The sequence below is a fragment of the Cuculus canorus genome, chromosome 2 (genome assembly GCF_017976375.1).
Source record: "Cuculus canorus isolate bCucCan1 chromosome 2, bCucCan1.pri, whole genome shotgun sequence".
NCBI lineage: Eukaryota > Metazoa > Chordata > Aves > Cuculiformes > Cuculidae > Cuculus > Cuculus canorus.
The window spans coordinates 59,171,255-59,196,987 of record NC_071402.1 but is presented as its reverse complement, the minus strand read 5'-3'; the positions used below and the strand labels follow the sequence as shown (position 1 = coordinate 59,196,987).

Sequence of the window (25,733 nt, the reverse complement as noted above, 5' to 3'; positions counted from 1 at the left end):
ACATGTAAAACTAAGTCATGAAGATACTTATAACAGTATATGTTGTTTTGGCTTGCACTATCTGCCTCCGTCTAAACCAGCACATCCAGCTCCCTATCCCTCTTTAACACCTTTCATTCCGTGTCTTGTTCTGTATTTATACTGCTGAAAACAGAGCTCCATGTTTCACTAAAATCAATTGCTAATCCTCTACTATTGGAAAGGCTCTGAAAGCTGAGGCAACTACCGCTAGAACACTGTCATTGCTTGACGTTCCGGTAAATTTGTTTGTCTGCCCAGCCTGCTGTCTAATCATTCCAGAATAAGCAGAGAAATCACTAGCTATAGGTTTCGGTAATCAAAAGGAAAAAAAAAAAAAAAAAAAACCTATTGCAAATTAGTTGAAATATTTTTGGTTATTTCCCCCTGCAAAAATCTTTGTGACATTGGTGCCTACAACTAAGTTACTATGCTATTTCTTGTTGAAGAAAGAGTGTGTCTGTATATGTATTTATAAAGAATAAAAATAAAGGTTTGCATCTGCTACATGAGGTTGTCTTTACTCTTCCTAAACAATGCTAACTTCTACGTGTACCATTGTGCATATCTGTAAGATATCTACTATACAGATTGGAAACAGCCAAGAATTTTAAGAATCTGCCCCTGTTAATTTTAACCTATGATTCTTCTTCCCACAGCTGCTTAAAATCAAAACAGAACCACTTATTTTTAAAAATTCAAAATAAACAATGCACAGGAAATTTTAGAAATCATGAAAAAAGTGACATCAGGCAGGTATTGAAATCAGTTTGTCAGAACCAAATATTTCCTTGTCCCTTTTTTTAACATTATATAGTTCACAAGTAAAAGCAAGAAGTCTTTTTGTTGTAAATAGCAGTATTCAAGACACTTATTCTTTTTCTTGGTATTGTGAGTGGTATTTTAGATCTGTGCCTAAAGATGCTGAACTCTACTCTTATGTAAATAAATTTTAAGTTAGCATCAACAAAAAAGCATTAGTGGAGAAAATGAAGGTTTTTCTAAAAAAACCGAAAAGCAGGGTTCATTAAAAATTGAAGCTTTAAATTAAGGAACAGAATAGGAGCCAACTTGCACTCTTCCAGAGACCCTCAAAGCTACTGTGGTCCAACCCAGTAAATGTCACTCCTTATTTTATTGTTTCAGCTCACACAACCCACACTGAATCTTTTCCAATTAGCATTGCCTGTCCAGGTAAAAGATGCATGGTATCTACTCCGTTGCTTGTGCAGTTAGACTGGTGGGTTATAATCACAGGCCTGGCGATTTATAGATTTCTCTGTGTGGGAAAGTCACTGCTCAATGAGCTGAGGTTGGAATTTACAGTACTGCTAGCTTACTCAACTTATATTTTTAAGTACAGTTGTGAACAAGCCCATTTGAAAGTGAACTTGCAGTGCTCGTGGTAGGTTACTGGCAAATTATTCCCCTATAAATTCTAGCTTCAGTTGGAAGAAGCAGTTGTGGTTTTAATTGGGGTTTTTTTGGTACACAAATCAAATTTTTCTTTTTATTAAATCTTATTGATTGCAATTTATGCAAAGTTTGTGGTTTTATTCTATTAAGTTAACCCATTCACCATTGCTACTGTTATTAAGGTACATGAAAAAAAGGGCTAGTTTAAAAAAAAAAAAGCAACAACTATGGAGTTGCTATAAGACAAAGGTGAAGTACAGAAGTAAGGCTTGCAGTATGACTCAGGTTAGCATTTGCTGTGGTTTAACCGCAGCTAGCAGCTAAGTACCACACAGCCACTTACTCACTCCCCTTTGGTGGGATAAGGGAGAGAATCAGAAGGCTAAAATAAGAAAGCTTACAGACTGACATAAAGACAATTTAATAGGTGAAGCAAAAGCTTCTAAAACAAGGAATTCATTCCCTGCTTCCCATTGGTAGGTGGATATTCAGCCATCTCCGGGAAAGCAGGGCTCCATCAGATGTGGTGGTTACTTGTGAAGGCAAATACCATCACTTTGAACACTTCCTTCCTTCCTTCCTTCCTTCCTTCCTTCCTTCCTTCCTTCCTTCCTTCCTTCCTTCCTTCCTTCCTTCCTTCCTTCCTTCCTTCCTTCCTTCCTCCCTTCCTCCCTTCCTTCCTTTCCTTCCTTTCCTTCCTTTCCTTCCCTTCCCTTCCCCAGACCACTCGCTGATGGGGTAGTGTGAGAAACAGATAAGTCCTTAACTCTGTGTAGCTCAGCAGTAACTAAAACATCCCTGTATTATCAACAGTGTTTTCAGCACCAATCTGAAACGTAGCCCTATACTAGCTACTACGATGAAAATTAATTCCACCCCAGCCAAAACCAGCACAGTGTTTTGTCTGGATTCTGTTCTAAATATGATGACAATATGTCATAAGCACAAATAATACTGTTGCTTGCTCTTATTAGTACACATCCTATAATTGTTTGACCTTTCTCCATTTTGCATATACTGCAACATTTTATATATATATATATATATATATATATATATACGTCTCTCATCAGCACTATGGATATTGAGAAAAAAAATCCTGTTAAATGGAAAAAAAAAGTGGCTTATGCAGTTAATGCAATTGCAGTAAAAGGCTAAAATACAAGAGAGGAAGTATCTCCATCAGAATGCAAAGCGAGTCTTATGGACCAGCTTGGATAGGAGTTCCCTTTAAGTAGTTTTTGGTTTCTTTGTATGAAGACTCGTGGTTTTGTTGTGTCAGAAACCACCGCTGATTATTTAATGTTACTAATTTCCTCCAGCTTCTAGAAAGACAAAGCTGCCATGTACTTCTTAAAACAGACAGACTTCTTGTTTAAGATTTAATTTGAAGCATTTCTTTGGCCTAATTCATCTGTAAATAGGATGTTGTAATTCCTGCTTACACTCAACAGTGTAACTGCCTATGCTTTAAGGTTCTCTAATGAAAGACAACTTCATTGCAAATTGATTATGAATTTTAAGAAACTTCTGGGTGTGTATTGTGACAGAGTTCATGTTAATTCCAGCCTATTGCCCTTGTAATATGAAGCTTCTAAATATCGGATGTGGATACCTGACAAACTTGTGCTTATTTTAGAACTAACCCATGACATGCCTTTTTTTTTTCCTTCTCCCTTCCCTTTCCTCACTAGACATGAATATATTTGAATTCTTGGGATCAAACAGTGATGTCAGTTAATGACTTCAAATAACCTGACTTCACAGGAAACTTTTTACTCCATCACTCATTGCTCTTTCTACAAAACTGTAAGTTTGTTAACAAGGTGAACTCCAGGTCCAGTCATCAAAGGAGCACAATTAAGTGACCAAGTATAAAAAGTGAACTTTAGGGCTGCTTGTTGACACATGCTTGAGTTGAGTAGCTAAAATGTTTTTTAAGCATTGCAGTTACCCTAGGTTTGCACTCAATGACATTTTCACCAAATGACTTAAATTACCATTCACATATTTTCTGATTTATTTTCATTTATCTATTTTTGAGCTGTTATTTTGTGTTCCTTTTTCTTGGATGGATTCTTTAGATGCTTGATTACTGCTACTTCTCTATTGTTTGAAAATATTTGTATGTTAGTGATGCTGTCAACTGCATCAGTGCCATTCACAGGTATCCTTTCTGTGGTCGAGGTGCCTTTTTCTTCAGTCTTTTTCCTTTCCTCTTCGCAAAATGAACAATTGAAAGCTATGAAGATTTCAAGGCCTTAGCAAGCACACCACTTGACTTTGCCAATGCTCATTCGTATGTCAGTCTATTGTAATGCATGTAATGTTTCGAGCTTTTTAAAAAACAAACTGTAGTAGAAGGTGAATGTAGTCTGTGTTATTCCAGGTACCAATTACTCCAGAAATTAAAAAATCTTTCCAAAACTATTATTATATACATACTTATATAGTAAGGGCCAAAGTCAAGGTCTTCAATGAAACTTAATAACCTAAATGGCTTAAATTCTGGAATCGTGGAATCATAGGATCATTGAATAGTTTGGGTTGGAAGGGACCTTAAAGATCATCTAGTTCCAACCCCCCTGCAATGGGCAAGGACACTTCCCGCTAGATCACGCTGCCCAAGACCCCATCCAACCTGGTCTTGGAAGTACCTAAATAGTCATAAATGTGCTATCTTGGAAATTTTTCAGGCATAGATCAGGCATATCAGCTTCTTTGTAAGTTTCAGGGCTTGTTAGATGTGTAAATAAGATACTCTTGTAATTGTGGAGAAAACGGCTTGAGTGAAAAATGAGTAAAGTCTTCAGGAAAAACAGAGGCAGAGGTGAATAGTACCACGAGCTGGGACTAACAGACTATCAGCCTTAGATTGGTGTACCTTACTGTCAGGCAAGGAGGGGGATTTTTTTTCTATCCAGGAGGAGATTCCTTGGATAGAGGGCAGCAACCTGCCTTAGAGGTCAGCAATTGGGACACATCAGTTGTTTAGACAGGCCATAAGCTGAGAGGCAAAACCTTTCTTTGAACCATATCTCTATTTCCTGTTTGAGCTGAGACTCCTACGCCCATTTCTTTGTGGTGGTGGCTGTGTTGTATGGACTATCTGAGCCCAATTCATCTGATGTAGGGCTTGGAAAGCAAGAAGAGTAAGAATAGATTGATTATACCTAGAGAGTTAGCATCCTATGACTTTCTGCCTTATTAAAGATTCTTAATTTAGGTGCTTGGACTTAGGCTTGAGTGGACCAACCAGTCTGATAACTGTGAGCTGGTAACAGCATGTTGGCTTTGCAAATACTGATAGGCAGGAACTTGAGTATCTTAGAAGTTTTGCTTGGGGGCAGGGTACTTATATAGTGATCCTGGAGAGACAGATAGGCACCAAAGCAGCTTCAAGGATCTAAGCAAGCATACTTACTAAAGCCAGTGACTCATATTCAGGCAGAAAATGTTCTTCTCCTGATTCAGGACTTTATTATTTCAAACTCTTAATTAAGTGTCTTTGAACCCACAGGTGCAGCCACTCACTGACGCTTATTTGTTTTCTTTTATTTGTCACAGGCTTTCATTTACCAAAATATTTCAGGCAGGTGATTGAACCAGAGGTATTTGAGGGGATTTTAACCCATTCTTTGAAGCTGGCACCAACTTTGGTACTCTTCTGTTCTCTGCTAACTAGTATGGTTATACACTTCTAAGCAGGTCTCCGATGGGTGACTGCCAGTCTAATTTTAGAGGATAATGTAAAGTTGATTATGTGTTAGGGCTGTATTATTTTCTGGTTTTACTAAATTATTTCTTATAGAATAGCATTGGTTTTATTTTTTTAATTTTTAATTTTTTCAATGAGTTTAGGTTTTTAGTAGTCAACTGACAAATATTAACAAAATGAAAATTTTCAGATATATGAGAAAAGAATGAAATGCTTAGGTTTTGCATATATTGCCATGACTGCTTACTCACTAATCAAACATTTACAAGTTTCAAATATGAACACATTGAATATTATGTTCAATGCCATATGCATTAGGCACACAACCATTTTAACCACTTTCTTCCAAAACCACTGTTGATGTGCTGATATTTTCCTTTGCTATAATTTTTGTGAAGTTATTTCACAATACCTGAGTTGTTAAGTTATGCTTACTAAGTTATTTTGCTGTTAGTTAACCTGTTTCATTTTATGATTTCTTAAAGTACTGGAAAGTGACCAATGCAGTTATCCAAATCACTGAACTTCAGTCCTTCTGTTCTTTCTATATCAATGGATGAATTTTTTTGGTTTTGTTTGGGTTTTGATTCTGGGTTGTATTTTAGTTGTGGGATTTTTGGTTTTGGATTGTTTGGGGTTTTTTTTATCTGAAGTAGAATAAGTTTGAGGTATTCAAAGGATGTCTTACAGAGTAAAGCTTGCTGGTTTTCAGTGTAAGTATCATAGAGGCATAAGAAGGATAGGAGACAACTGTAGCAAATGTTAGTTCTGGTTCTGGTAAAGGACATTGCAATATCTCTCTCCTATTTGCAGGCTGATGTCCTCATCAGTGAGTCTGCAGAGAGAATACTTTTGTAGTTGTATTGGTTTATTTTATTGAATACACTTCAAACCAGAATAAAATAGTACTTTTTTGTGTCAAAATATTTAGATATATTCTGTTAACAGTAATTAGTTGAAAAGTCTCAAATGTTTTTCATAACTTTTGGGGAACTGAGAAGGAATAAGTTAAGAAGCTTTATAACCGGTTGTGTACTAGAACATAAATGCAGACAAATATAAATAAATTCTGTCATTTTTAGATTAAATTTTAATGTTAACTTCAAAAGCATTTAATACATCTCATTTGTTTCTGTTACAGTTTAGCTAGGAAAGTTTTTAACTGACCTCCACTTAAAGGAAGTGCTATGGAGACTTGCTGTAAGCTGGAATTTCTGCTTTTATTATAATAAAAGTGTCTACTGGTGATCATATTCAGAGAGTCTAAGTTCAGCTTAAGTCTAGTGTTCTTTATTGTTTTCCCATAGGTGAGTGAAGATGTCTAACCAGAAAGGAATATTAGATGCTGGGATCTATGAGAACTTTAAAATTGCTAAAAATAATGGCACGTGTTGAAATATGTTTAGATTCATCCTGGTCTTAAAGTATTTTTGGGACATGGTAAGCTGTGGGACACTACGAGTACTATAGGCAAGGTACAAAGACATCTCCCTTCCTTCAGCCACGGGGCTCTCCCTAATAATGCTAGGAGTTAAAATGAATCATTTATGAGCATCAGTAGACAATGGGTGGGGCCTTTTTGTAAACTGGTATTTTGTTGATGCAACAAGTGTGACAGCCTTTTAGTTCTGAATATAAATGTTACTGAGAGGAAATTAGGTTGTTTCACAGAGGAGATCAGCCAGACCTTGCAGTGCACCTTGCTGAGGAGCAGGTACCTCCACCAGTACTGTGCTTCAGATACTAGTACATGTTGAAGAAAAATGGAAGGTGAGTCTCCTGAAACTTTACTATCACTTGACTCAATATTGAAAGCAGAGATAATTAAACGTTCAGGTCAGAGGACAAAAAGAAAATAGTACATGTTGCTGTGTGAAATCAAGCTTAAGGATTACTTCTATGGTTTAGATTTTATTATTTGCTGACTTACTGAGAAAGAAAAAAAACTTTTGAAAAAAAGCCCTTTCTTTTTACAAAAGAAAGAGAACAACAGAGAAGAATGGGTGACACAACAGCCATTTCAGAGTACAAGAAAGACCGTGAAAAAGAACATATTTTATTTCCAGCATAAACTATGAAGTTCTGGTTTTCAGCATTCTCATGCTGGAAGAAATTATTTCACGGTTGATACCTGAAGTATTCTCTCTGAAATGATGACAGATTGTGAATTTATAGAGAAAACATAGTGACCAGTAATGGAGATTGGGTTTCTACCAGAGAGGGAAAAGCAGTAAGAGGTGTGAAATTTGTTAGGCTTTCATATTTTCTCTGAGCTGCCTTGCTTAAGAAGGTAATTGTTAACTTCTTTGTGATCCAGTTGTGATAATTAACTCTGATATACAAACTGTGGGCTGACTCTAGAGAACATCCCTGGGAAACCTGTAATATCTCGACTCCCTGATGTTCCAGTTCAGCTGGATTAATGAGTGGATGAAGTGTAGTTGTCTTGGTTTATAAACACCTCCAGAAGACGGGCGAGGATCTATCAGATTCTTTCAGTGTTCTTGACCACAGGAATTCATTATGTGTTCTATAAGCACTTCTAATCCTTTCTGTTCAACCAGAATATTTTGCATTATTATTGACAACTCTCATTACGATATGAGATTTTCAGTTCGATTTGGTTACTGTTTCTTGTCAACAGACATGATGCATTCATGAGTAATAAGGATGTAATACACTGCTGTATGTTTTCATTATTGATAGTGTGCATGTTTTTAACATGGGTAACGCCCAGGTCTACATTTATCTATTGATCTTTGCTGAAAAGCTGAATGACCTATTCATTACCAAGTTGAAAGTTGAGATGAAAGATGAAATTATTTTGATTCAAGGAAGCAAAACAGAAAAAGCTAGGGTTTTGAGAGGCTTGTGTTTCTTTTTTCCTATTTAATCTCTCTTTCCAATTTATTTCAGTTATGATTTACTTCAGGATGTGATACTGGGAAAGTCCACTGTTTTGTGTTAAGAGTGTCTCAGTCCCATGAGTTTAGCTATGAGTCCCCTTTTATGTGGATACACCCCTGGTTCTGGATGGGAAAAATTAATTTCCTCTAAATGGGAATGCTGTATTCAACTTAGTGCCCATATAGTTAGAGAAGTTGCATTGTTTGGTTGTTCTGCAGGCTTAGCAGGACCAAATTTAATCGTTTGGAATTTAAATAATATAGAAGTCTTTGTAGTTCAATAAACCAAATTTCCAAAACTCCTGAGAATCTGTGGCTCCTGTTGTCTTCAATTAGAGTGAAGCACTTTTGAAAATAAAAAGTTGTATGCAAATAAGTAAAAATGAATGTTGCCACCCATCCTTCTGGCACTGAGATCGTAATTACCCCTATGAAATGGCTGATCATCAGGCGGGATGCCTAAGGGGGAGATCAGCCCAGATTTTTGTCAAGCTAATCATAGCACTTGGGATAGATTGTCAGCATTTTTTTAAATGTCACAATTAGTGACTATTTCCTTCTCCATTAATGTCTGCAAACCTTATGACTTTGGGAAAGGCAGACTAAGACATTTGCATGCATATTTAACAATATTTTCCATTTTGGGAGAATATTCATTCATATCTGTTTTTTCCAGAACTCATTTGGAGAGCCACTTAAATTTTCAAACACATACATTTGTTATCAAATCTTTCATTTATTCAATTTATTATTTTGCTTCTTGTGTAAAAAAACAGCTCTCAACTGACAGCATATGCAAAACTTTTGCTGTCTAGCTGTGGTTGAAAAGTAACTGTAAACAACATGTTGTAATGTGGAGAGAGTAATTTTGACCTCTAGTCAATGAAGGAGACTCGATTATCTGTTTCTACCTTTGTGTTCCTTTCTCCATCCTGCAGTCATTGAGCTGGGAGAAATCGACTTGAACTGTCCTTCCAACTGTCAAATTCATAATACCCACTTCTTTGGCACTGACAGACAGATAATAAGGAGAGGACAAGCCTTCAGCTTTTATGCTTGTTTCCAAAATCGGGAATGGGATGACTCCGTGGACCAGGCCATTTTCACCGTGGAGACAGGTAGTCACTCCCAGACTCTGTGTAATCTTTCCCAATCCTTTTCTGGTAAGCAATTTTTCCCATAGTCTTAGGTTACAAATAGTATCTACGCATTCATCTTCTGTGCAAAGAAGCTACCTTCCCTGAACTCAGGCAGTTCTGCTAATATGTAAAGTTTTCTCACTCTGCTACAGAAGTGACAAGTGTAAAGGAAATCCACCCTTGGGACCTTTGCATTGCAGATGATGGCTAAGCAAATTACTTGCATTTTACATCTACCTCGTTTATTCTGATTGAAGTTGTATTTATTTTCCTGAAAAGGTCTCAGACCCTGTGAATCAAATGAGACAAAGTGTACCTTCCCAATGGGCAGATGTCTAGATCAAACCTGCTGGAGTGCTTCCTACAAAATTCATCAGCCAAAATGCATCAACATCAGCGTGTTTCTTCCCTCCAATGCCTGTATTGGCCGTTATATTCTCAATATGCAAATCACGTCTTGTGGTCATACATATCAGCGATGTCTTGGAGATTTTTATGTGCTTTTTAACCCTTGGTGTGCAGGTAAGAACTTCAGTGATGTTCATATTTTTTTAAGAAAATTGCTAACAGTGAGTAAAAATGTCGAACATATTTATTAGCTAGCAAGTAAGGGATGGAGTCTCAGAACCAAAGACAAACAGAGAGGGATTTTGTTTTCTTATGTTTCATTTTTTCCTGGAGGTTTAAGACTGATTCAAGCCAATGCTTTGATTTGGTTTCTTAATGGTAGTAGGGATGCAGTGTAATTTTTTCCCCTACTTTCAGAATAGCTTGACAGTGGGCACAAATTGAAACACAGGTGCTTTTGTCTGAAAATCAGGAAATGCTTTTTTAATGTGAGGGTAACTGAGCACCAACGCAGGTTGTATAAAGAGGTTATGGAGTCTCCATCCCTGGAGATATTCAGAAGCCATCTGGATATGGTCCTGAGCAACAGGTTCCTGGTATCCTTGCTTGAGCAGGATGAATTGTACCCGACTACCTCCAGAAGCCCTTTCCAATCTCGACCATCCTATGATTCTGTGAATTCTGTGTTATCACCATGAAATAATACAAGACAAATGAAAATGAAATTCTGTAAATCTGATTCTGATAGCAAGCAGTTCCAGAGGCCGTAAGACCCTGCCATATCATTACATGGCAAATATTCACACGATCTGTGGTTTTGATTTCATCAAAGTCACATACTCAACTCTAAGTGCACAGATTCTTCTAGAACAGCTTAGAGTAAATTGCAAGTTCTGTAATTCAGGTACACTACAGCAAGGAGAGACTAAATAAAGCTGTAAGTAGAAATTAATTGTCTGCGAATGTTTAAAGAGCCCACACCCTTGAACATATTGAAAAGCATAAATCAAAAATAAGTAGGGAAAGAAAGAGCATCTAGTGAAGAACATACAAAAGTGCTAGAAATGTGCATAATATCTGACCAATAGCTCTGCATCTTTTCCAGATGACCCTGTATATATGGACAATCAATCCCACAGAGAAGAATATGTTCTGAATGAACATGGCTTACTCTATGAAGGAGTTCACAAGCATATTACATCTCGACCATGGCACTTTGGACAGGTACTTTTTGAAGATGTGTTCAGAAGTGAATGTCAAGCATATACGGACAAATCCATTTTTTTTTTCAGAAATCCATGCTATGTTATGGCCTGTGAAAAGTCTTAAAGGCCAGTCCAAACAATACATTCACAAAACAAAATGCTTGAGAATCTCACTGTACCCCAAACAGTGAGAAAGTGACAGGAAGTTTTCTGTAGTAAAATTAAGGAAATTGCAGAATGTTTTTGGAAAAGGTGAAACTAAATATTGTGCTTCTGGAGGAAAATTATTCCATTGCCAAACGTTAACAATAACATGGTTTTCCCTTTTGTTTTCCTTCAGTCGGGAAGGTGAAAACCATGCAGACCTCAGAAGCTGTGCTTGATTAAAAAAAAAAAGGTGGGGGCAGGGAGGAGAGAGGGTAACACACACATGAAAAAGACTGAACTATTGACAAGAAAGGAGATTTATCAGTGTCAGAATACCATGATGCCTGTGTCAACTTCTCTTTTCTCAGTTTGAAGATGGAATTCTTGATATCTGCTTGAAGATACTAGACATGGGTGCAAGTTACCATCATGGCTCTGATCGTGACCATTGTTGGCGCAATGATCCTGTGCATGTCAGCATGGTGGTAAATCACATGGTAAGACTTCTAGTGTGACCTCTGAATAGATTGAGTCACGCTTCATTGTATTATAAAAGGATAAAATTGTGCTGTGACACAGTGTGAGTAGTGAGCAAAATCCTTTCTGTGCTCAGACTCATAAGAGAATTGAACTTGTAACAGTAATCTCTGATGATTTTGTGATATGCTTAGGATGTGACGACATGGCTAGCTCTGTGAAAAGGTTGTTTTTAATTTCTCTTTCTAGATAAGCAGCCATACCACTAACAGTATCATGAAGATTCCAGAAAACAATGATTACCTGAAAGGAACAAAACCATTTTCCTGGAATGGAAGTGTCCCTATTCTTCAGCAGTGGTACAGTGGCAGGTGCAGGCCAGTCAGATATGGGTACTGTGGGTCTCTTGCTTCAGTAATGTGCACAGGTATGATATTTCAGTCCGCCCTTATCTAGTTATCCAAAAAGGAAGAGAGAAAACCAGGATAAAAACACTTCAGACTAAAAGCTACTTAAAGTTCTTACTCATAATCATTTTACTAGAAAAGAAATTGAATGTTTTTCTTTTTATGATATGGCATGATTCCTAACATACTATTTATTATCAGTCTATTGCTTTCCTATGCATCATGAAGAGCAAGAAGTGAAGCAGTACTGTCTTTTCTGTGGCCTTTATACCATGCAGATATAGATACTGGAGCTTTTATTAAAATACAAGGCAAGTGCAACACTGTGGAGCCAAAATTTATCATTTGGCTGAGGTTTGAAGGGTGAGAAAAAATACTACCTTATGAAAAGGAGGAAGACCTTTAGCAATGTCTCATGCAAAACATGAAGGCAGCAGGCTACTATCTTCTTTCACTGCAAAGGATGAGATAATAGTGAACTAAACTCTACTGATAAAATCTGAGTTCCGGTTTTATACCATTTACTTACTGAACCTATTTCTACCTTGAAGAAAATTAAATTGGTATGTCATATATGAATCTATACGTACTTTGGTTAAAAAAAATAAAAGAAAACAAATTCCAAAACACAACAGTATTTTATTTTCTCAGAATCAGGATCATTATTTCTTAACTTACAACAGAACTGATTTTTTTTTGTTTTGGTTTGGTTTTTTTTTTCAAGCTGGAAGGCTAACAACCATATCTTTCTGCTAAGCTCTTCTCAGACTGTTTTAATATTAAAAAGAAGTTTTTAAGACAGAAACACTGCATGCTGGATATTGCCTTCTATCCTTTGTGTTTATGTAATTGCAAAGTAGAATCTAGGAGGATTCTTTATAAAATAATTGATTTGCTCGATAAATTAGCATTTGTAATGATTCATGAATATTTTTCCTTACAGTGATGAGGTGTTTGGGAATTCCAAGCCGTGTTGTCACGAGCTTCTGTTTTCCATGCTCAATTGAGAATCCTCTTGGTGTCAATGAGATTTTTGACTGTACTGGAAAAAGCCTATGTGGGAAAGACAAGATATGGTAAATAAGATATTAAAAAGCTCTTCTGTTTTGTCAAAAATTAAATGATAGAAAGACTATTGTAAAGCTAGCAGATCAGTGAACCTCTTCCTTCGATGGGACAAGGCTGTTCAGGTTCCTAATAATGTGTTTCAGAACCACAAAACTACTGAAGACAATGTGTGATTTTCCTCTGAAGAACCAGGAGGAAAATATTAGGATAATAAACTAGCTAAACAAAAGAACTGTTGGTACATTATCGATTTAAAAAAAGGGCTATAAGAAGAAAGTTTTGCAATCAGGTCTTCAGGGTCCTGCAACAAATGTACATTCTGAGCGATATAAAGCAAACCAAACAACTTCTGTCCCCAAACATCCTTAACAGTGTTAAGACATAGAGAGTCTTACATTGATTAAAAGGTTATCTCTGGAGTGGTTTTCCTCCATTGTAAGGCATTGTACTTAATGATATGACAGATGTCTTTAATTCTATATGCCTTCATCCTACAGGAGATATCACTGCTGGAATGAATCTTGGATGGCTCGTAGAGACCTAAATCAGTGCTGTGGTGATTGGCAGTGTCTGGATCCAACTCCTCTGGAAACAGGCAGAGGTAATTGTACTAAAACTGTAATTGTTTTGCTCAACTTATGTCGCTGAATTTCTCTACAACTTAGGTTACAACGTATTATAACATGTTTGTTATTTGGCTTAGGTTCATCTTGCAGTGGTCCTACATGGGTTCGAAGCATCAGAGAAGGTGAACTGGACTTGGACTATGATGGTCATCACATGTTTTCTCGAGTAAATTCAAACTATGTTGGCTGGCTTTCTCAAAACAACGCCAAAAAAATAAAATTCTTCTGCGATGCTTGGCCATGTGGAAAACATATAATCACGAAGAGTGTTGGCAGTGAGCAATTTGAAGATATCACTGGGTCTTACAAGTATGAACTAGGTACGATGAAAACACATTAAATGGGTTAGAGGAAATTTTAAATGTTAATCATATAAAATTATCAATGTAATCTGTTCTATGTTAAAATGAGTAGAACAATATGAAGTTGTCTTTTTTTTTGAGAAAAAGAATGATGACTTTCTGTTTAAAGATCTTGATTCTTAAATGTCTAAACACATCTAGAGGATTCAAACAAACTGCACAGTAATGACATCAGTTATAGGATAGGATAGGATAGGATAGGATAGGATAGGATAGGATATTTCAGTTGCAAAAATTATCTGCTCCAACTGACTACTTCAGGGCTGACAAAAAGTTAAACATATTATTGGAGCATTGTCCAAGTGCCTCTTTTCAAGTCACTGGCAAGTGGAGCATAGGCCACCTCTCTAGGAAGCCTGTTCCAGTATTTGACCACCCTCTTGATAAAACAATGTTTCCTAATGTCCAGTCTAAACTTCCCCTGACACAGCTTTGAGCCACTCCCATGTGTCCTGTCACTGGATTCCAAGGAGAAGAGATCAACACCTCCCCCTCCACTTCTCCTCCTTAGAAACCTGTAGAGAGCAATGGCATCACCTCTCAGCCTCCTTTTCTCCAAACTAGACAAACCTAGAGTCCCTAGCTGCTCCTTATAGGATATGCCTTTCAGCCCTTTTGATGCCACTATTCATAGGTACATGTTTTGGTCTCACTTGTAAAGTAGTTTAAAATATTAGCAGACTTTAGATATGGTAAAAAACTCTAAATTCTTTAAAATCCAAAGTTAACTACTTGTTTCTTCTTGTACCAGGTCTTTTAGAAAATGCTTGCTTACTAAATTCATGTATTAGAATATTCTGCTGTTTTGGGCAACTGATTACTGATTTTCATCATCAGGCAGTAAGAAGGAGTTCCACCAACAAAAACACCTAAAGAAATGGAGGGTAGATCAAAGTTGATTGTAAAATTGCAAGCTCTGGTGGTATTTGAACAAAAAAGAAAATCAATGATAGTTTCTTTCTTTGAATGGCACATTTTGCCTTTTCAGAAACATGGTAGCATTTCATGTTCACCCTAATTCTTATAAAGAGTTATATTTTAAGTTTTGCAGTAACTATACATTTTGAGATATTCATGGTCACTTTTATATTTAACTGATAAAACACTTCTTAATGTTTTCCTGAGATATTTATTTTCTTCTAGGTATTCAGACTACTATGTCTTGCATTTCATTATCTGATGGATTTATTCTACACCAAGTTGCTACAACAGGTTTAAGGAAGGAGGAAGAAGAAATTTAATTATCTTCATTATTTAAGCAGATGTAACATGTCATGCCTGCAGCATATTCATCATCACCTATCTTCTTCAACAGGTTCTGTGAAAAACAAAGAAGCCTATTTCCGTGCTTATAGAAGAATTCACCCAGGGTACTGCAATGCTTCCAACTGCCACATTGAAAGAGAGTTATCGTCTCTGAAAAACCCATTTTTGTGTGACTCTGGTGTTAACATGCGGTTAAAGATGGCTAACTGCCCAATGTATGGTGAAGATGTCCAGCTGCAGTGGCTGCTTGAAAATTTGCGTAGTGAAAACAAAACCCTTAAGTTTAATTTGTGTGCACAAATAATAACCTACAGTGGTTGCCCAATGGATCAGTTTTGGAAAGACAGTGTGAATGTCACATTGGGTCCAAGGGAAGGTAAGAAAGTAAATTTGTCTAATACCCTTTTGTCCACTGTTCTTTTCAGGAGATAGTCTGTTTTTCAAGATTAATGGAGACTTCCTAATAGTGGTAGGAAGTGAAATGAATATTGACAGCTGAATTCACTTGAGGATAATCACTCAAAATATCAACATGATGTCAGTACTACATGTATAGTCACTGGTCAATCATAGTCTTTGCTTAGTTTCTCAAGAGTTAGAGATTCTTATGTTCAATTTATCTGCCTAAGCTGGGAAATCCCATGTCTGTTTTCAAATATGCTGTGATAACTTAATATTTAATTAAGACACTGTAAGTGCCAGTTAAACTTTGTGAGGAAGGAAAGTGGAAATATTAGCCAAAAATCAGAAAAAAATAACGAAAATAATTTTGTTTTACAGTGAAAAAAATCCCACTATGTATATCATATAGTCAGTATGGACCTTATCTCTGTGATCACAATATTATGAAATTAGTTGCTGTCTCAGATCCAGAGTGTGGAGAAGTTCTTATGGTGAGCAGGGATATTGTGATCAACAGGCCACCTGTTATTGTAAAGGTAAAAAACTTTAATTATGGGTTTTATAGTCTAAGGAACAGACTTTGGGACTCTTACAGGGTGCTTCCTAGGTACAACGCCAATAAACTTGAAATTCTTTCTTGTTTTCTTTTCTTTTACTATATTTTTTTTTATTTTAGGGAGATTAGTGTAATTTTAAATGCGTAACAGTTGACTTAGCAGTTATGCCTAGAGATCATAGAAATAAATGAGAAAGAAACATATGAATAGTGTTTTTTTCCTCTCACATATTTTTACTTCATTTTAATTTTGTGAGGTTGTAAAATGTGTTTATTTATTTTCTGACTAGCTACTGAGCCAGCCCAGGCTGAAGGTACCATGTACTGCAGAGATTTCCTTCTGCAATCCTCTCCAGGAAGATATGAAGAACTGTGTGATGACATTAGAAGGCTGTGGTTTATTCAAAGAGCCAATGACCATTGAGTAAGCTTATAAATTATTTAAATGGGGATAATATTGCAGGTTGGCTAAGGTGTGCTAGATTGGAGCAGGCTTTCAGGAAGACGATAGTTGTGATATTTTTAGTGTTTAGGACATGAACAGGACTTTTTGCCCCTTATCATTCTCACACTCCTTTAAAAGCCTCACTTGTCTTGAAACTGATGGATTATTTAGAGCTGGCAAGATATGCTGCTGCTTCATCTTTCTCAAGATTTAATTTAAGGATGCATTTTAAATTTCTGTCTGAAAGTGAATGCACTCTTCTTTACAAGAAATTCTAGCTGAGTCCCACATCCCTTCTAATCCTATTGAGTTTATAATAGAATTCCTCTAAATATTCATGAACAGGCACCACATACACGAACAATTAGAAAATGACAGTGAGAAATAGCACTATGCATTTTAAGCTCATAACACATTAATCACTGGAAGCTAGAAACTTCTAGTGTGCTATAACATCCTAGGAATAGTAGCTGTTCATTAATATGTATTGCTGTTCTTCATGACAAGGAGAACTGACAGAAGTATGACTAAATTTGAGGGGAAGCAATTAGGAATTGTTCTTGCTGAATAATAATGAACTGGATTCTACAAAGCCACCTGATCCACTTAGACTACCAGAAATGGGAAGCAGTAAATACATCTTTGAAACAGCAGGGTTTTACTTTTTTTGAAGAATTCAAGAAAGTGTCATGAATGAGTTTCCAGTTTCAATTACAGAATTGACTATGGGAGTTTTCAAAATTTTCTTTCAGGACAAGTTATCACTGTGTTTTTCACAACACAGAATGTGGTTATTTCTGGAGGAAAGCAATAATTAAAAAGTTTTCATAAGGGTTTGTCTCTAGAAACGTGTTGTAGCAGAACAATTTAATCATGTGCACTCATCTCGTAGTGCTTTAGGTTGCTGAGCTACCTAGGGTCCTAATTAGTTTTCTTCTCTTGGTCCAGTTTAGGAACACTGGCGTCCAACCAACAGGCACGGACCATAGTGGAGTTCACACCTTACAGGCTTGGCAGCCACCGGCTTCTGGCCAACTTCGGATGCCACAAGTTTGCCTACTGCAAGGGATGCGCCAAGGCTGAAGTGTGTAGTCCCGTGGGCCAGAATGGTACTTTGCCCGTCAGCCAGAATGGGTCACTCCCAGTGTGTGAGAACGGCTCCATGCCCATCAACACCTCCGGGCCTATCCCTGTGACAGATCCTGCATTCAACTCCATGTGTGAATATATATGTATTCCAGTGTGCAACCCAAACTGCGGTGCAGGGGGCCAGGCTGTGTACGACTTTGTGTACCTCCCTGCAGGCCACCCCTTATGCAACACCATCTGCAACCAAGGCTTCAATCCAAGCATGACTCCTGGCTTCGACCTGGGATGTGATCCTGGCCTCCGTGTCATATGTGAGACTGTGCCTCCCGCAATGTGCACCCAGATGCCTCCATCCGTGTATGCCTCCATGCCTGCCCCAACATCCAACCCCATGTGCACCCCTACACCTCATGTGGTGTTTGAGGCTGGACCTGCTCCTGCACAGCAGCCTGGAGGCGGAGGGGGGCCAATGTCCTACTCTGTCTCTGTCCCCGCAAATAATGCGGTGAGTGCCCTGCTGACCCACTTCATGGCTGGCTCCAGTCCCACTGTGGCAACCCAGGCAGTTCCTACCCATATGTCTGCTCCACCCTCCCACTCTGTGTGCTCTCCAGTAGTCCACACCACTGGCAGTCCCATGCCACAACCTGTGCCCCTTTCGGTGCCTGCTGCCTCCATCTCACACGTTGTCTGTGGTTCTGCACCCTCTCCCACCTCCCAGCCTCCATGTGGCCCAATGGCCACCCTGCCCTCCCAACCTCTGAGCGCCCCAGTAGCCCACGCTGTGTGCTCTCCAGGCCCTTGCCCGGCACCTTCCCCGGTGCCCGTCTCTGCTGCCCGTAGTGGTACCCCCGCAGGGCTGCAGATGGGGAGCACCCCAGCGGTCCACAGCCCGTGCTCCCCAGCCCCCCGCCCCGTGGGACCTCCAGCATCCCACTCGCTGTGCTCTCCTGCCCCTCGCCCGGTGGGGCCCCCGGCAGCCCATTCCCTGTGCTCCCCTGCTGTTGTGTCACTGGGGTCTGTGGCAGCCCGCACCTCAAGCTCACCTGCAGCTCGCCCTGAGGACTCGTCCGCAGCCTGCCTCCCGTGCTGCCCATCTCCACAATCCCTGGCAGCTACCACGGCGCGCTCCGTCTGTGTCCCCACCTCTCGCTCCATTTCACGAGTTGTGGGCACCCCGGGGTCTCGCTCGGTGTGTGGCCCTCAGTGGGGCCCCTCCAGTGACACCACTGCTCGCTCAGGCTCCCACTCCACCTGGGCGCCTGCCTCCCACTCATCCTGGAGTCCTGTGGGGTGCTCGAGCTACTCTCCCTTGTCCCGCACTGCCTACAGCACGCTTACACGCCCTCTGTACAGCTCCTTGTCCCGCTCCTCTTACAACACCTTGTCCCGCTCTGCCTACACTACTCTACCCCGTTCCACCTCTCCCTCTGCCTATGCCACTCTGCCCCGCTCCGGGCTGCGCCCCTCTGGCAGCGCCCTGTCCCAGTCTGGGTCCCGCAGGCCCTGGAGCCCCAGCAGGAGCAGTATCACTTACTTCAAACGCAAATACCTGTAATGGGAAGTAACTTGGGGGAAAAGGCAAAGCCGGTGAATTAAAGCTGGTGCACAGATGATTTGAAAGAGGTTAGGAATAGGATGACAGAGAGCAGTGTGCGTAGTCCTAAGAATTTATCCACATATTTGAGATGTGCCAGAAAGCAAGCTGCTAACAGTCTGCTGAGGAATGCATTTGATGTGACGCTCGCATGTCTTGAGATACTGTACAGTGGAAGTGACAAATGAACGTGCTCTCCATGGAGTCTTAGTGACAATAGTTTCACAGTGCAGGTAATCGGTCTTACTTGCCTGGTCAAATTGTTTCATATATGGTGTGCTTTCACTCTCTCTTCTCTTGTTTTCTTTTAATGCATATTTCTCAGATCTCCCTGGGCTACAGCACTAATAGCAAATCTCTCTCTGTGCATGAAATGTGCTGTCCTTGGGACACTGAAAATAGGTGGCAGCAGACCTGCCTTACATCTCACCTAGCAGACATTGGGCCCTTGAGCCTCAGTATTGTTGTGGCTCAGGTCGGTTCTCCATGCACTCATATTTCCTTAGTTATGAGGTAATGAAAACTGTGGAGGTCATGGAGTAACTAAATCATTACAAATCAACTGATTTTTTTTTTTTAAAGGCATTATAATAAATTTAGTATTTTTATTCTTGATGTATTGTTGTTCCAGAGTCCGGAATCCAAAGGTCAGATTAGAAAGACTGCAAAACTCAATGAACAATTAATACCTATACCAATGTATTGGCTTTCACAGATTAATTTTTCTCATGTAGAATATTTCACAAATTTCCTCATATTTGTTGCATGCATTTAGGTTAATGGAAAAAGCTGTGATTCCAGAAGCTATGCCATTTTGATTCACTATAACTAAGAAACTTTTGTCACAAGAGAAGGAAGGATGATGATATCCCTTCTTTCCAGTACCCAGCCTCCCAACTGAAAGGTCAAGGAAGTGAAAGGAACTGCATTTTCTTCTTCAGATAATTGGTACCGTTTCATTGCTAACTTTCTCATGGTGTTTTAAGAGTCAAAATCATACACTGTCATAATGGAACTGTCCCCGAGTTTTGGATTTTATGACGCTTCCCATTTCTCCATTATTTTTCTCTAGTGCTTCATCATTTTTAGTAGTAAATGTTAGTGGGGTTTTGTGGTAAGAGAGATAATTTTACTTATGCTGCAGAAGCTTCAGTCATGTAGCAATAGTATTTCAGTAGTATCACAGTAGTTCACCCCCCTTTGTATTGTGATGAGACTGAGTAACCTTCCAGGGATTTTGAAAAGGTGTGGTGTCAGATGTTAGCTATGAACGTACCAACTGTGTCAGATATATGTTAGTTCTGAGTACATTAGAAGAAATCTTTACCTGGATATTGTAGTAGAGTGGTCACTATTCAGTGACTTTTTTTTTTTTTTTTACACAGTTTCAATAATCTCTATCGGATATTTGCTGAGAATTTCTTTGCCTGAATGACAATAAAAATAAAAATTTAGAAAAACCCTGTAATTCTGATTTATCTTCCTTTTTTCACTAATGCCTCTTCAAAAGTGGGGGAAAATATCTCTCCAGATATGCTGTAATGTGAAATATTCCTTCTACTCTTTTTCCATCCACAGCTTCTCTGGGCAACTTGTTCCAGTGCCTCACCACTCTCATAGTGTGGAATTCCTTCCTTTGATCTAAATCTGCTCCCCATATAACAACCAGCAGAACTAAGAAAAGGCAATGAATGACAGTAGTAGGCCTTCTGAGAGGCTTGGAGGCACCTCTTTGCTGACCTGACACACTCTCTAGAGAGGTGTGCTGCTTACCAGAAGCTTGTATTAGGGGTGTCACCGAAAGACTATTAAGCCTTGTATAATCCTCTGTCTCTTATCCACTGCTGTTGTTTCACGGGGGCACGAGTAATAGCTAGGAGCAGTTTTAGGGCTACCACAAGAAGGACTACAGAGCCCAATGAGCAGCGGTAAGGGACTCTGGAGCATGGGAAGTTTTTTTCATCAGTACTCCCAGTCACAGGGTAGAGATTTGAAAGGGCAGTCAAATGTGATGAATCAACAAATGATTACAGACTGGTGTCACTGGCACTGGCCACTGACTTGCTTTGGGAAACTTGGTGTGCTGGGGGGCTGATGAGGTCCATTTTTCAGAGAAGGAGGAGAACATCTTTTGTCACAGGCTTGCCAAGCTGGTGAAGAGGGCTTTGAAGTAAAGTTGCTGGGAGAGGGGAACCTTGATTCATCCCACTCATACCAGTTAGATGTGGTTGCCAGCAATGTGGTTGCCCAGAGCCTGGAGAAGAATCAAGGTCAGTAGGAGAGCACCTGAAGAGCAGCACAAAGGAATTCCAGCACTCCAGCCAGAAAGACAACTACATCAGGGGCCCAACTTAAACGTCGCTAGGCAAATGCACATAGCATAGGGAATAAACAAGTGGAGTTAGAGATGTGTATAAGCCTGCAGGGCCAGGATTTGTTGGCATCACTGAGACATGGTGGGATGACTGCTCTTATAATTGAGTGTCAGAATAGAAGGCTACAACTGTGGAGAGGAGAGAGGTCCAACAAAGCTGGTTAATATTCAAGAATCACCTCCACCAAATTCAGGATCAATGCATACAAACAAAGAGGAAGTCAGGCAAAAACACCAGGAGGCCTACATGGATGAACAAGGAGTTCCTGGACCAACTCAAACACGGAAAGGAAGCCTGCTGGGGGTGGAAGCAAGGGCAGGTAACCTGGGAGGAATACAGAGAAATTGTGTGAGCATCCGGAGACCAGATGAGGAAAGATAAAGCCTTGGTAGAATTAAATCTAGCCAAGGATGTCAAGGATGAGAAAAGCTTCTATAGTATGTGGGTGATAAAAGGAAGAGTAGGGAGAATGTGAGTCCTCTCTGGAAGGAAATAGGAGACTTAGTTACCCAGGATATGGAGAAGGATGAGGTACTCAATTACTTCTTTTGCCTCAGTTTTCACCCTCAAGTACTCAATCCACACTGTTCAAGTCACAGAAGGCAAAGGCAGGGACTGGGAGATCAAAGAACTGCCCACGGTAGGAAAAGATCATGTTTGAGACCACGTCAGGAACTTGAAGATGTACAAGTCCATGGGACCTGATGACATCTATCCATAAGGCCTGAGGAAATTGGTAGCTGAAATCATTAAGGTACTATTTATCATATTGAGAAGTCATGGCAGACCAGTGAAGTTGCTACTGACTGGAAAAGAGGAAAGATAAAACCTCTTTTTTAAAAACAACAAAAAAGGAAGACCTGTGAAGCAACAGGCCAGTCAGTCTCACCTCTGTGCCTAGTAAGATCATGGAGCAGAACCTCCTGGAAACTCTACTGAGGCACATGGAAAATAAGGATTTGATTAGTCACATTCAGCATGGCCTCATTAAGGGTAAATCGCGCCTTGCAGATGTGGTGACTTTCTACAATGGAGCTACAGTGTTTGTGGATAAACGAAGAACAACTGACACCATCTACCTGGATTTGTGCAAAGCATTTGACTTCCTTACCTCTAAATCTGATTAATGGATTTGATGGATAGACCACTTAATGGATAAGGAATTGGTTGGGTCGTTGTGCTCAACAATAGCTCACTGTCCAAGTGGAGACCAGTGATGATTTGTATTCCTTAGGTATTGGTATTGGCACTGGTGCTGTCTAATATCTTTTTTGGTGACATGAACAGTGGGATTGAGGGCATCCTCAGCAAGTTTGCTGACAATCTCGAGCCATCCAGAGAGAACTTGACAGGCTGGAGAGATGGGGCCATGCAAACCTCATAAATTTAAACAAAGCCAAGTGCAAGGTCCTGCACGTGGGTTGAGGCAATCCAAGCACAAATACAAGCTGGGCAGGGAATGGTTTGAGAACAGCTCTGATGAGAAGGATTTAAGGGTGTTGGTTGATGAGAAGGTCAACATGAGCCAACAATGTGTGCTTGCAGCCTAGAAAGCCAACTATATCCTGGGCTGCATCAGAAGTGTGACCAGCAGGTCAAAGGAGGTGATTTCCCGCTTCTACTTTGCTCTCGTGAGAGCCCACCTGGAGTACTGTGTTTAGCTCTGAATCTCCCAGCATAAGAAGGTCATAGACTTGATGGAGAGGATCCAGAGGAGAGTCACAAAGACAATCAGAGAGCTGGAGTGGTTCTCCTATGAAGACAAGCTGAGAGAGATGGGATTGTTCAGCCTGCAGAAGACAAGGCTCCAGGGAGACCTTATTGAGGCCTTACAGTACATAAATGGGACCTACAAGACTGTTGTTTCATACTCGACTTGCAGTTTTTATCAGGGAAGGTCTTTATTGGTAGAAAGAAATCCTATTCAAATATTTTAATGGCATCCTAACTCATTCTTTATTTTGATGTCTCAGATGGGAGGAATTTATTCTATACTTTTGCATGTTCTTCCTGGATGATCTTGTTTAAGCTTGAAAATTCTTTGTCTTTGGATTGCAATGTATAATATGTAATATGCTTGCATGCTCATTTGTACTGCTTAATTTTGTGACTCTCTAGCACCAGAATAAAATTTTTGTGCAGGACACTAATGCAGGACTGAAAACAGAAAGTGTTCCCAGCCTAAGGATCAAATAAAGTAAATATGCACAGATGAGCCTTTGTTAATATTCTGTTGCTTGTTTGTACTAATAATTAAGTGTGCTACCACATTAATTTGAATTTTAATTTTTTAAATTTAAAATATACTAATTAGCCACACCCGTCCAAGTTTTTAACCAACTATATTTTTTTTCCCTGTTCTTCTCTCCTGAGAAAATTTGCCATTGATGGTGCTCAGTAGACTGTATTACCTATTGGAGAAACCTATTCTTTGTCATATGTTCATTTCCAGCCACCATACATGTGAGATGCATGTGCATTTTATTCATAATGTATATTTAAGGCAGACTATCTATCAGTGCTAAAGAGTTGGAATAAAAACATTAATTGATAAATATGAATTGTTTATAGATGTTAATAAAACAAAATGATGTCTAGAAAGCCAAGTGTTGTGTCTAAAGGAAGGAAATTCTTTATGACATAAAGATATGTCACCACTATATACCATTTCCTTTTAGAAGACCTCCTTCGTGATTCTGGTGTTCTCTGATTCCTCTTTCTGAATATGAAGCTTCAGATTTTATTAAAGCTATGACATGTTTGATGTTTGAGATACATATCTCCAGGAATCCTTGCTGCTCTAATGTATTGAAATATAGCACTAAACTTAATCCATTATGTGCAGCAGTTTCTGGGTCTAGATCTCAGTCACTGGATATTAACCCTGAGCTAAAAATACTGTATAATTCTGTCTCAGCCAGATGTAGCAAGTTCAACTTCTAATTTTTGCTTATCTTTTAATTTCCTTTTGACCTATTTAGGCCATGATCTTTTTTTTTTTTTTCCATACAGGTAGAACAATTAGAATAGCTAGAGGCTGTTCAAATTCAAATACCATAAAAATGCTACAATAGTCTTCAACAGCCATTTCAGAGCCTCTAATAGGGAGTTCAATCTTTGGAGGACAACCATTATGAGACAGAGAGAATACTGAGGTTTTTGTAATGATTTTGTTTCTTTCTTTTAGGTGATCTCAGTCAATTATACAACAGCATGAGTCATTAGGGGTCCCAACTGCACATTAGCTGAATACTAACATGCACACATTTCTGCATCACTGACTGAGGCCATTCGCCAAGGAAAATATCATTGCAGAAGGAATGACAAACAGTATTCTTTGAGTTCTGGTCTATAGCAACTTCACAGTGGAAATTCATATGCTGCTATAAAACAAGGTATGAAATTTATTTAATGACTATGAACAAAATAGAAACATGATGTTGGCACTCACCGCCCACAATTAAAACTCCCCAAAATTTTGTGAGAGATACTCCATAATGCTAGTAAAGTCCAAACCCTGCAGAAGCCTTACTGTTTCTGTTTAAAATCTTGAGGTGACTAGATTAGTGTCCCAAGATGTATAGAATGTTCTGCCAGTCAGTGCTGGATTGATCCTGGTGTGCTCCTTGCTATTTTAAACCCAATCAAGGTCCAGAAACTAGATATTTCCAGCCTAAATTCCTTTATTGGTGTAATCCTTAAGGTGATCTGAATATACAGGACATAAGCATATCCATAAAAGTTAGAGACGGCCTTAATTATTTGTATTTTGTGTACTGTTTAATGTTCACCTGTATTCCAATGTAAAATGAAAGCACAGTTCTAAGCTAGACCCAAAATCTAGGGCTTATACAGGAAGGTAAGTGCCTAATCAACATGCCAAAGGACTGACTTTCTGAGTTTTTTTTCCCACTGTGTTAGCTTGCTGTTTTTCTCCTCCCAGTTATAAAATAGATAGTCAGGCTAACAGTGAATTTCTCTATCTGTATTGGGAGGGCATTTCTGCATACAAGGGATACATTTAGTTCCAGTAAGCAAGGAATCGAATAGGAGACTATTTAATGTAAATGTTCCAGGCACTTGATGTTCATTGTACCGTAAGGGAAAAGCTTAGCCTTGTTCCATTGATTCCCAGAGGGATGGATGAGGCTATTGCTCTGAGTGAG

The 25,733-nt window shown here is 39.1% G+C and overlaps 1 protein-coding gene across 1 annotated transcript; it reads left to right on the top strand.

Moving 5' to 3' along the window:
* The first annotated feature begins 6,461 nt into the window (after nucleotides 1-6,461).
* On the top strand, nucleotides 6,462-20,546 carry LOC104061393 (protein-glutamine gamma-glutamyltransferase 5). Its single transcript, XM_054060474.1, has 13 exons — nucleotides 6,462-6,922; nucleotides 8,997-9,176; nucleotides 9,477-9,719; nucleotides 10,651-10,769; nucleotides 11,266-11,394; nucleotides 11,624-11,801; nucleotides 12,725-12,857; nucleotides 13,347-13,450; nucleotides 13,553-13,795; nucleotides 15,153-15,479; nucleotides 15,884-16,041; nucleotides 16,352-16,485; nucleotides 17,455-20,546. Exons 1-13 carry the CDS (start codon nucleotides 6,916-6,918, stop codon nucleotides 19,151-19,153), a joined length of 3,654 nt encoding a protein of 1,217 aa, XP_053916449.1. The 5' UTR covers nucleotides 6,462-6,915; the 3' UTR covers nucleotides 19,154-20,546.
* The last annotated feature ends 5,187 nt before the right edge of the window (nucleotides 20,547-25,733 follow it).